This window comes from Crassostrea angulata, chromosome 5 (assembly GCF_025612915.1).
Source record: "Crassostrea angulata isolate pt1a10 chromosome 5, ASM2561291v2, whole genome shotgun sequence".
Taxonomy (NCBI): Eukaryota; Metazoa; Mollusca; class Bivalvia; order Ostreida; family Ostreidae; genus Magallana; species Magallana angulata.
In genome coordinates, this window is record NC_069115.1 from 38,171,560 (window position 1) to 38,184,603 (window position 13,044).

Sequence of the window (13,044 nt, forward strand, 5' to 3'; positions counted from 1 at the left end):
AATTATAGATCCAACTTGTTTGCTATCAGTTCATCCTTTCTACGGGTCAATATAGACAATCTATTGCATTGTCCTTCAGATACTCGCCGTGCTATCCATGTGGTTGGGAGATGCCACCGAGTTGTCTTCTCTTGTAATAAAACCCTTCCGATTGGCGGACCACAGTCGTAAATTTCAGACCTTATGAAGATCATCGTGATTTGAACGGAGATCGATCGGTTCCAATAAAGAAGTTATTAGTCCTGTCAGACGGGATCTGATGAGATTAATTTAAAAACATTTTCTTAAACATTTTAATTAATTAATCACTCAATATCAATAATAAATGGGCAATGAAAAAATGTGTTTAAGAAATCGAATTTCAAATTTATACTCGAGAAAAAAAAAATCAACGAGATATCAATGTACAAAACTTTTTCTGATCATTCAATAAAAAGTAGTGATGTTGTTGAAACTTTTTATTAACTTTTATTATTTTCAAGAATATGATCATTTTTTACATATATTTATAAATTTACGTATACGTGTAAATGTATGGATATTAATCTAGATGGAAATTTAAGCGCATATCTCCGACTTCGAATTCTTTTTTTCAATTGTGTTTCCGTTATAAAAAAAAAATCCCTCCTTTTATTATGCAAAAAGTGTACCAAAAAATCACATTCTGACTGACTTTGTGTTCCTCAAGTTTTGATGTAATCCCGAGCAAATTAACCATAATTCGTGTGAACGGGCAATATCTCTCAATAAAAACTACAAATACATTCATTTCCCATTGACATGTCACTTCTTTATGCGACCCGTCAATAGGCCATTTTTAGCCTCCATTTCTTCCCCTTTCTTTGCTTTCACTTTCCCACTTTGTACGGTCTAGTGAGGAACATTAAGTAACCACCAACATATGCATGACACTTAATGGTATTTCACCTCTTTATGAACACATCCTGTTTTCTGCGGAACCGGTCGCATTTTTTTACTTGGCCGTGTTCCTTTGGTCAGTCTGGCTAGCTGTCGTGAGGGGTAAAGACGGAGTGGCCGCTGGGTGAAGATTTTTTTAAACCCATGCAGACTTTGTATGAAGAGGACTATTAAAAAAATATATGAAAATAGTTTCTGTGAAATAATAAATGATTGACAATTTATCATCGGAAGCGCCATGAATTGGATTAAATTGATATTTTACCATATAGCAGTTATTGGTAAGATTTCATTGTGCTAATGCATAACTTTAATATTTCTTTTTATCGCTTAAAGCAAATGGAGAATAAATATATTTATTTAGTGTTGAATAACTATAATTAAAGTGATGAATTTGTTATCATTTTTTATGTCGAAATATTAACGCTTAGTTAATAATTGATTTTTTTAAATTTAAAATGACAATGATTCTTGATAAATGTATCTATATTGTAATTTTACCTAGTTACTACAGCACCTTTACTCATAATCACTCACGAAAAAAGATAGATTAAATTAAAATTTACAATAAATTAGTATGTTTCCTTAATCATTTTTTTTCAGTGGCGTACATACATTTTATCAGTCACATGTATTAGCTACTCATTAATGTTAAATTGCTGTCTATGCAATTTATATATGAAGTCATTTTTATAGAAATAGATAATTGACGAAAAAAACTAACAAAATACTAATAACAAGCATTGTCTCGAGGCTATGAATAAACCTTTCTAATAGCCGGCCTTCGTTGACACTCGATCCCAAACGCCAATTATCTGTAAACATGCATTACAAATTAAGATATGTTAAACACATGTTTGTGTGTACACAGAAATGGGAACAATAGCTATGTTTAGTAATTACAATCCAAGAAGTCGCACGTTGTTTTCAGAGAAGAGCGTTTGCTATTCTAGAGTTTTTGTCATTTTATATCCAAGTACATTTATGAAATTGACTAAATTGAAATCATAATACTGAAGTTTATGTATGCTTCCTACTCTTGTTAAGTACTAATTGATTAAATACTAGCGTATAGAATCATATATGAGAATTGACAGCATACAAAAAGTCTTTTGAGAGAGAGAGAGAGAGAGAGAGAGAGAGAGAGAGAGAGAGAGAGAGAGATAGAGAGAGAGCTGCAACTGGGGATCAAAACGAAAGTCAAAAGATATCTCCCAGATTTATATCATCCCAGTAAACTCCAATAACTAGAAATTTAAAAATGTATTATTATTTTATCCGTGTCCTGGTATTGATCATTTGTTTACTTCTTCATTTGTTATATGTATGAGGATTAATGATTTACTTTTTGTTCTGAGTGAATAAAAACAATTTAACTGCTTGTAGGGATTGGAGTGCAAGCACTTCCGGGATCTGCCCCGGAAAATGGACCAAAATTTCCCATCCGGATAACCGATGGAAACAAGAAAATAAATGTCGGAACTAAGCTGGATGAAAGAAATCCTCCCAAAACTGGGTCTTTCGCCGCCAAAACACCGGCCGGTATATGGTCTTTCTCTAACGGTAAAGCTCTACCCTCACCGTCTCGGAATGTGTCTCCAAATGTGGTTCAGAGTAGACTAGCCAAATTAATGAAATCAATAGGATTAATAACAAAGGACCAATCTTCCAAGTCCAGTTCAAAAAGTGGTTTAACAAAATTGTCTACATCAACAAAGGCAAAAACATTAGACGAAGAACGACCACCAAAGGGACCACCAAGGGGACCACCAATGCCAGTTTCTATGAGGTCAAGTAACACAAAACAAGGAGGCGGATCAAAAATATCAATAGCCTCATCCTACGACGAACAAATGCCGGGAAGAGGCCCTGGCGTTAAGGTTACATCTTACAAAATGGTTTCTGTTGCTTCTGGACCTGACGAAAAAAATGGAGCCAAACGTACAAGCAGTAGTTTATCATCCATGTCTTCGTCATCTATGAGTTCAAACGGTGTGTCTTTCGGAAAAAGTTCTATCACAAAGTTTTCAGGACCAGATGAAAAAGATGGAAGAAAATCAGGACCTAAGTCCATAGCAAATAGCAATGTTTCGCGTACTGGAAGCAGTTTCTCATCAATGACACAGTCTTCGTCATCTATGAGTTCAAACGCTGTGTCCTCCGGGAAGAGCTCTATTACAAAGTTTTCGGGACCGGACGAAAAAGATGGAAGAAAGTCAGCAGCCAAGTCTTTAGCAAATAGCAATGTTTCCAACTTGAAATCTGCAACAGTACAAGGTTCTCCTTTGACACAGGCAATTCCACGGCGGTTTTCTGGTCCGGATGAGAAAGATGGCAAGAAAACAGTCGTTAAAACAAATCAAGGTTTACCTAAATCATCGAAGACTTCTTACAAAGCTAACACAGCATCTACATCTTCATCATCCTCACGATCGATAGTAACAACATTTTCTGGACCAGATGAAAAAGATGGAAAGAAAACAAAACAAGCTTTGGCCTCCAAAATGTCAGGAAATTCTGGACAAATATCATCGGCGTTCCAAAATCTACGAACAAAGCTTGAACAGTTCAAAGCACAACTGTCAAAGAAAAAATCAGCAAATTCATACCAAAACCTTAAAAGTAAATCATCTGACAATGATAAAAAGCCTGTAGTTGTATTACAACGTCAACAAACTCTAACGAAAAAAGTCATTGTCCCACAAGGAAGTCCATTAATTGGAAAAAATGTACCCAAAATAAGCAATATGCAAATGCGTCAAATGTTACAAAACATTAACGGTATCAACAGCGGAAAACGGATTTCCAGCTCATCCTCTTCGGTCTCAGGAACAGTACAGAGTTCAAAGAGCGGTGGTACGATGCTTCCAATACAAAAATCTAACATAAAATACAAAGGTCCAGATACTAGTAAAATGACTCCTCAACAACGGAAATCATTCTTGAAAGCTCTTGGTCTTATCAAGAGTAGAAGTTCTATTTCTTCTTCGTCCTCCCTCACTTCTAATCAAGGAGTACAATCATCAGGCACGAGAGGCAAATTTTCCTTAACTAGCAACACTGTATCACAAACATCTGCAAAAACAGTCAAACCAGCAGAAAAAGATTTACCAGATTCAATAACGCCAACTAGCAATAATGCACCACAAACGTCTGCCAAAATCGCCAAACCAGCAGAAAAAGATTCAGCGGACTCAAAAAGTCTTCGTTTAATGAAAAACAAAAGTTCTATGTCTTCACTAACCAGCAACGCTTTACCAAAATCATCTTCAAAGACAGTCAAAACATTTGAAAAAGATTCACCGGACTCAAAGACCCTTGGTCTTATTAGGAGCAAAAGTTCAATGTCGTCTTCAACATCCTTTGGCTATACCAGTGGAGGAAAATCAACAGGCTATTCTTCATCGTTTAAAGGTAAATCTGCTGTGCCAAAAACATCAGCAAAAACAGTCAAACCAGCAGAGAAAGATACACCAGAAACACCTGAAACAAGCCCAAAGTCAACAAGTTCTAAGAGCGGGGCTTTAAAATCAAAGGAAGCATCAAAACCAATTAGACCCCACTACAGTGTCCAATACTCGCAGTTAGACACTGAAGGCAATCCTATGGGTGAAAAAGATAGCAATTCAGCAGTAACTATCGTTTCAAGTTCTAGTAACAACGGAAATCAGAAAACAAAATATTCCTCTTATGACCAACAGCCAGGAAATGGCAAACAGAGTTCCTCATATACATCCACAGGAACATCGGACAATCAGGGCTACAAAGGAACCTCCTATACCTCCACAGGAACATCTGGTAATCAAAACTACAAAAGTTCTTCTTATACATCCGCGGGAACATCTGGTTCAACATTACAATCTGAAAATACAGACCAGTCATACAACATAAAATCCGAACCAAGCGCTCCTTCAAATGGTGTTTCGAATCTTGAAACATTAGTCTACGGCAGTTCTGGTCAATCAGCAGGATCAAAAGTAAATACAGGGAAACCTTCAACTTTGGTCGGTTCAAATCTGGTTTATAAAGATAACCCTGATAGCTCTGTTACATATAAACGGTTATCCTTTAAATCTGTTTCACAATTCGGATCAAATAAAAAAACAAATTTCATAGAAATGCCTTCTGCAGTGAACTCAAGAAGCAAAAATACATTTGATTCTGGACCAGGCAATGATGTTGGAAAAGGAAATATTGCCATGCGGTACGATTCTGGACCAGGAAATGACGTTGGAAGAGGAAACAGTGCCGTGCGTTTAGATTCAGGACCAGGCAATGATGTTGGTCGAGGAAATAGCCAAGGTCGGTATGATTCTGGACCAGGCAATGATGTTGGTCGAGGAAACAGTGCCATGCGTTTTGATTCAGGACCAGGCAATGATGTTGATCGAGGAAATAGCCAAGGTCGGTATGATTCTGGACCAGGCAATGATGTTGGAAGAGGAAACAGTGCCATGCGTTTTGATTCAGGACCAGGCAACGATGTTGGTCGAGGAAATAGCCAAGGCCGGTACGATTCTGGACCAGGAAATGATGTTGGAAGAGGAAACAGCGCCATGCGTTTTGATTCAGGTCAAGGCAATGATGTTGATCGAGGAAACAGTGCCATGCGTTTTGATTCTGGACCAGGAAATGATGTTGGTCGAGGAAATAGCCAAGCCCGGTACGATTCTGGACCAGGAAATGATGTTGGAAGAGGAAACAGTGGCATGCGTTTTGATTCAGGTCCAGGCAATGATGTTGGTCGAGGAAACAGTGCCATGCGTTTTGATTCTGGACCAGGAAATGATGTTGGTCGAGGAAATAGCCAAGCCCGGTACGATTCTGGACCAGGAAATGATGTTGGAAGAGGAAACAGTGGCATGCGTTTTGATTCAGGTCCAGGCAATGATGTTGGTCGAGGAAACAGTGCAATGCGTTTAGATTCAGGACCAGGCAATGATGCTGGTCGAGGAAATAGTCAGGCCCAGTACGATTCTGGACCAGGAAATGATGTTGGAAGAGGAAACAGTGGCATGCTTTTTGATTCAGGACCAGGCAATGATGTTGGTCGAGGAAATAGCATAGGCCGTTACCATTCTGGACCAGGAAATGATGTTGGTCGAGGAAATAGCCAAGGCCGGTACGATTCTGGACCAGGTAATGATGTTGGTCGAGGAAATACCCAAGCCCGGTACGATTCTGGACCAGGTAATGATGTTGGTCGAGGAAATAGCCAAGCCCGGTACGATTCTGGACCAGGCAATGATGTTGGTCGAGGAAACAGTGTCATGACTTTTGACTCCGGACCAGGCAACGATGTTAATCGAGGAAATAGCCAAGGTCGGTACGATTCTGGACCAGGAAATGACGTAGGAAAAGGAAACAGTGGCATGCGTTTTGACTCCGGACCAGGCAATGATGTTGGTCGAGGAAACAGCAAAGGCCGGTACGATTCTGGACCCGGCAACGATGTAGGTAGAGGCAACAGCGCAAGACGCCTGGGCACTGGACCAGGAAATGACATTGGAAGAGGAAATAGTGTAATGAAACTAGCATACAAAGCGCAAAAGTCTGAAACCGTATCTTCAGCAAAAGCAGTTTTGGTTGGAAAACGTAATAAGGATTCAAAAAGAAATTTTAAAACTAAAGGTCTTGATTCGGGACCCGGTAATGATGTGAACAGAATATATCTAACTAAGGGGTTGGATTCTGGACCAGGAAATGACGTAGGAAAAGGCAACAGGGCAAGACGCCTTGACTCAGGACCCGGCAATGATGTGGGCAGAGGCAACAGCGCAAGAGGCCTTGACTCAGGACCTGGCAATGATGTGGGCAGAGGCAACAGCGCAAGACGCCTTGACTCAGGACCCGGCAATGATGTGGGCAGAGGCAACAGCGCAAGACGTCTGGACTCAGGACCAGGCAATGATGTAGGAAGAGGCAACAGCGCAAGACGTCTGGACTCAGGACCCGGCAATGATGTGGGCAGAGGCAACAGTGCAAAACGCCTTGACTCAGGACCAGGCAATGATGTGGGCAAAGGCAACAGCGCAAGACGCCTTGACTCAGGACCAGGCAATGATGTAGGAAGAGGCAACAGCGCAAGACGTCTGGACTCAGGACCCGGCAACGATATGGGCAGAGGCAACAGTGCAAGACGCCTTGACTCAGGACCCGGCAATGATGTGGGCAGAGGCAACAGCGCAAGACGCCTTGACTCAGGACCAGGCAATGATATAGGAAGAGGCATCAGCGCAAGACGTCTTGACTCAGGACCTGGCAATGATGTAGGAAGAGGCAACAGCGCAAGCCGTCTGGACTCAGGACCCGGCAACGATATGGGCAGAGGCAACAGTGCAAGACGCCTTGACTCAGGACCAGGCAATGATGTAGGCAAAGGCAACAGCGCAAGACGCCTTGACTCAGGACCAGGCAATGATGTAGGAAGAGGCAACAGTGCAAGACGTCTGGACTCAGGACCCGGCAATGATGTGGGCAGAGGCAACAGTGCAAGACGCATTGACTCAGGACCCGGCAATGATGTGGGCAGAGGCAACAGTGCAAGACGCCTTGACTCAGGACCCGGCAATGATGTGGGCAGAGGCAACAGTGCAAGACGCCTTGACTCAGGACCCGGCAATGATGTGGGCAGAGGCAACAGCGCAAGACGCCTGGACTCAGGACCCGGCAATGATGTAGGAAGAGGCAACAGTGCAAGACGCCTTGACTCAGGACCTGGCAATGATGTAGGAAGAGGCAACAGCGCAAGACGCCTTGACTCAGGACCCGGCAATGATGTAGGCAGAGGCAACAGTGCAAGACGCCTTGACTCAGGTCCCGGTAATGATGTGGGCAGAGGCAACAGCGTAAAACGCCTTGACTCAGGACCTGGCAATGATGTAGGAAGAGGCAACAGTGCAAGACGCCTTGACTCAGGACCTGGAAATGATGTGGGCAGAGGCAACAGCGCAAAACGCCTTGATTCAGGACCCGGCAATGATGTGGGCAGAGGCAACAGCGCAAAACGCCTTGACTCAGGACCCGGCAATGATGTGGGCAGAGGCAACAGCGCAAAACGCCTTGACTCAGGACCAGGCAATGATGTGGGCAGAGGCAACAGCGCAAGACGCCTTGACTCAGGACCAGGCAATGATATAGGAAGAGGCATCAGCGCAAGACGCCTTGACTCAGGACCGGGCAATGATGTGGGCAGAGGCAACAGCGCAAGTCGCCTTGATGCAGGACCTGGAAATGATGTAGGCAAAGGCAACAGCGCAAGACGCCTTGACTCAGGACCCGGCAATGATGTGGGCAGAGGCAACAGCGCAAAACGCCTTGACTCAGGACCCGGCAATGATGTAGGAAGAGGCAACAGTGCAAGACGCCTTGACTCGGGACCTGGAAATGATGTGGGCAGGGGCAACAGCGCAAAACGCCTTGACTCAGGACCCGGCAATGATGTAGGCAGAGGCAACAGCGCAAAACGCCTTGACTCAGGACCCGGCAATGATGTAGGCAGAGGCAACAGCGCAAGACGCCTTGACTCAGGACCCGGCAATGATGTAGGCAGAGGCAACAGCGCAAAACGCCTTGACTCAGGACCCGGCAATAATGTAGGCAGAGGCAACAGCGCAAGACGCCTTGACTCAGGACCCGGCAATGATGTAGGAAGAGGCAACAGTGTTAGTGTGAATTCAGCACAAAAATTAGCAACTTCTGGATCAGAAAAAAGCAGTTCAGCTTGCAGACAGGGATCTTTCTGTGGCTCTGATGGAATTACTTATAGCAACGAGTGTGATATTTTATCGTAAGTATTTGTATAGAGAACAACTACATGTAACAAGCTTAAGGCAATACTTTATGGTTATCTAAATATTTAAGCTTTTGTAATCTCAAGAATCTGCTTAAAGGTGAATACATTTATAACACGAGGATTGAAAATTCTTTAGATAGGCCGAAGACGTCCTTAAAGATTACCTCAACATGTAATCTTATCAAACTATACCAACAATGGAAAATCATCTACAGTGCTTCTCGTCCGTGAAATTTGATGATTTTCGTCTTTTAAAACATATACACATATTATTATGTTTCATTTTTGGATTTTAGAACTTATCCAATATTTATAATATACACGTTTTTAAATATTGAGTCTTGTATTAGGCAGTTATTAATCATCATCAAAAGACCGTACTTTGCCATGTTTTATCACAGAATTCGTTATTTATCATCTGCATACGTTTTGCAAGAAAGATTTATCACACAAAAATTCCAGACTAATATGATGTGCTATATAACAAAGCGTCGAAATGAGGATTATGTCCATCTCAGACCCATATAAGCAATGAACAATGGCTCATCACAAATTGCCGTAAAACCTTCATTTAGAGGCACGCGCCGAAACCGTCGTAAATGTCATCATATCGATCGCGCTAGAGCGAGATTTACTGATTTACTGAGAGAGAGAGAGTGTACTGATTATTATTCCGAAGAAGATTTGAAGCATGTTATTTTGTTTACGTGCACTTAAGATAACAACAACCTCTTCAAGACTCAGATTTCTATATTTCTATATTTGATTAATAATTCAATACCCGCTAATCATCGATGGAAAATTGCGTTTCTAAATTAATACTAAAAAAATTTTAAAGTACTTTTTTAATTTTTATTAAAAAATTACTATTTTAAACCACGTAAACTTTATATACATGTAAGACAGATATATACATATGTATACAAGTATATATATAATGCAAATCTATGCGAATACTTTTGACAAGCACGTATAAATTATATGTACCCCCCCCCCCTCCCGCCCGAAAAAACCGTAACAAAACAATAAAAGATAAATACCAGAATACATCAAATGGGTATATCTGTTTTATAATGCTAATGATTCTCTCTGTCGACAAGCTTTATCGTAATTATCCATAATTAGAATCAGAAATAAGTTATCTCTGACACGGTCCAGCAGGTTAGAATCATCATAATTAATAGCGGACCGTTTGTCACGAATATGTCAGCTTGTCTGGGAGACGGTGTCTCCTATATTGTTATTCTATTTTGTCTTTGGTTGCCTGTTTCTATATAGATATCTAAAGTTCTATCGTATATTGGCTGCCTATAAATTTCAGAACTTTTAACAATGAGTTTATATTTTTAACAAAAGCGTATTTAAAGGTTCTTTGCAAAATTAAGAATAAGATGTTTTTGAACACGAACATTTGCCATGTTCTCTAGTTTTGTATGGATATTTCTAAATGTAACAATATATGTTGCAGTCCTGTTTACAAAGACTGTGACGGCGACTGTCCTTGCGTCACTTCCGGTTCCAGTTCCAGTGGAAGTAAGTAGTAATACAAAGACACACATATACATACATATCTTTTGAAAGGCCTCGATGTTCGTCTCCATTTTTAGACTGTATTGATCTCCTTTAGAATGAGAACTCTTTATAAAACAAAGGAAAAATGTTGAATTTTTGATAACTAAAATAATCATATCTTGAAATTTTTGCAGATTTTGGTGGTGAATTTGTTGACCATTCTGCCTCTTTAATAAAAAGAACAAGAATTGGTTTTTTTTAATGCATCGAAATAAAAAATAAATTAAATGTCTAATTTTCATTCCACCCATTCAGATGAGGCCTTTTCTTCTTACACACCGACGGAATTCCCGTTAGTGAACGGAGCTCCCCCCACTGTGAGGGACGAGTGTCCAATGTGCCCCCTTGTATATGTTCCCGTGTGTGGCGTCAACGGAATGACGTACTACAGTGACTGCGAGAGAGACTGCCGGTAAGAACTTTCAAATTTATCTTCCTTCGTTGGAGTAAGAAACGGAGAAAGAATATTGTGTCTCTTTTCAAATCTTCGCTAGCCAAGGGTTTTCGGTCATATGGGGAGCGGGGTGGACCAAAAACCCTTGGCTAGCGAGCGAAGATTCTCTTTTCGATGTGGGTTGAAATCGTCTCTTTTCTTCTGACTATTTTCTTCTGTTTTACTAATGTACATATACACTTCTATGTATGATTTACTTAAAAGTTCTTATCACAATATTCAATTTAATGTTAAAATTAAATTCAGGAATTTTTTTTCAAAAACGAATTCACATTTTCAGAACAAGATTGATCAACTTCCTGAATGTAAAATGCAGATCATACATGTACACTTTTAGTAAGAGTGACCACTTTTATAACATTGTTTTCGACATCACTCACATTTCTTAGCGGATCTGTACTCAAAGAATGTGACGGCGAGTGCCCGTGCCCAGTTATTCCAACATCTGAAGCCGCCATGTTTACAGGACTTATTACACCGACGGAACAATATCCATCCGCCACCGAGGCGCCATTTTGCTCTTGTCCAGGAAATGTGTATAGTCCAGTCTGCGGAGTGGATGGGCAGGTGTATGATAATCCATGTCTACTTGCTTGCGAGTAAGTTGTTTTGTTTTGAGTTTTGGGGGGTTGTGTGTTGTTATTTTTTTTCATTCATGATAAATTGTTTGTGTACTCATAAATGTGTCCAGTATTAAATTAAATTTTTTTTCGGATCATTAAACCTAATTAGAATGCATTTGTTTTTCAAACATATATGTGCAAACAATAAACAGGTTCGTAATCCTAAGGATTACTTTGGCCGCTATAGATAACTTATAAATGAATTCCCTATACTCCGCGATTATCTCCCTCGTCTACAAATACATGTAAAAAAAAAAAGAGAGAGTGAGATAATAATCTGACAATTTTTCGTTTCGTAGGGGAGTAGTACAGGCATGTGAGGGAGTCTGTCCATGTAACCAGGCACCCAGCAACAACAACGACATGTTTGTCCCGGCCTTCATGCTGGCCTACTCACAGTCCGGCTGCAGCAAATGTCTCACTCTGGACTACGAACCAGTCTGCGGATCGGACGGGTCGACTTACAGGAACGAGTGCTACGCCAAGTGCAAGTAAGCAACAGGGATAAGATATTATAAGAATTAGTAGGATATACCGGTATAACTGACCTCTTTTTTCTTCCCAAGGATGCAAGTTTTGAATACACAATAGGTTACATATCATTTTGAAGATTTTTTGGGAGATTTTTAAATTTTGCCATTGAAATTTGCCATATGAAATACTTATTTTGTTTTGGGGAGTTTTTTGTTACTTTTACAGGGGATGGGGATGGGGAGAGGTTGTTTATTTTTTTATTGGGGGGGGGGGGGGGGAGGGAGTTACCATAAAATTAAGAAAAAAAAATAGCCCTTTCCCTTAAAAAACCCAGATATTCAATAATTTTCATATTTTATAATTATTTTATTCATATGTTAAAAAAGACATTTAAATCCAGTCTATCTATTAAATTCTTTTCATTTTTTTTTTTGTAGCGGTGTGGATAAGAAGTGCTCTTCGTCATGTCCTTGCAACAGCTGAAGATGATTTAGAGAATTTCCGTAATTATACCAATCCAAAAGGAGATCATTTGTCTCATTGTGTCAACCACAGACACTTTTTTGTCCTAATATGGGCTGTTTTGATTGATAAAAACGAGCTTAAAGCTACAGAAGATGTGTGTTTTGGAGTAACTGGTTTGTTGTTATTTTTCTATGGAGCCTTTTGGTCAAAATGTGTTTCAGTAATTTTTTTAGTTCCTATAATAAAGATTATGCGAAGGCATGGTAAAAGCTAAAAAAAAAAAACTAATATTGTGTTTGAAGAAAAGAGTGGTTTGTTTATCATCGGAAATAAGGTACGAATAAAATGAATATATAGAAATAATGATAATTTGATAATAAATGTGTTAAAAACGGAAATTCTTGGTTATCAATTTTATACCGAACAATGTTTCAGGTATACATATACAGGTCATATCTATTTTAATAGCAAGTAACGCTTTGTTATACAAATATGTGTCCATAATTCTAAGTGAAAAACGAATATACCAACACAGGTACAAGATTAGCTTTGTAACGAATGCTTATAGAGCAGATATAAACTGAAAAAAACAAAAAAACACCTACATAGTAGTAGTACATCTATATAAAACAAACCAATGTTTGGCACAGGACAATAATGTTTTTTTAATTCTTTTTTAGTCCAAAAATAGCTATCCCCACAATAACAAGTCTATTAAAAGTTTATATACCATAATATTTTGT

At 39.8% G+C, this 13,044-nt stretch overlaps 1 protein-coding gene across 1 annotated transcript; it reads left to right on the plus strand.

Annotated features, from left to right (window-relative positions):
• Positions 1–1,086: 1,086 nt before the first annotated feature.
• On the plus strand, positions 1,087–12,693 carry LOC128186235 (dentin sialophosphoprotein-like). The gene is made up of 7 exons (XM_052856015.1): positions 1,087–1,199; positions 2,305–8,707; positions 10,182–10,246; positions 10,541–10,697; positions 11,129–11,338; positions 11,662–11,853; positions 12,274–12,693. The coding sequence occupies exons 1-7, from the start codon at positions 1,157–1,159 to the stop codon at positions 12,317–12,319; spliced, it is 7,116 nt and encodes a 2,371-aa protein (XP_052711975.1). The 5' UTR covers positions 1,087–1,156; the 3' UTR covers positions 12,320–12,693.
• The last annotated feature ends 351 nt before the right edge of the window (positions 12,694–13,044 follow it).

Coding starts and splice junctions, on each gene's coding strand:
- LOC128186235 (XM_052856015.1), top strand. CDS start 1,157: ATGAATTGGATTAAATTGATATTTTACCATATAGCAGTTATTG. Junction 1,200..2,304: donor TTACCATATAGCAGTTATTG/GTAAGATTTCAT, acceptor AACTGCTTGTAG/GGATTGGAGTGCAAGCACTT. Junction 8,708..10,181: donor AACGAGTGTGATATTTTATC/GTAAGTATTTGT, acceptor TATATGTTGCAG/TCCTGTTTACAAAGACTGTG.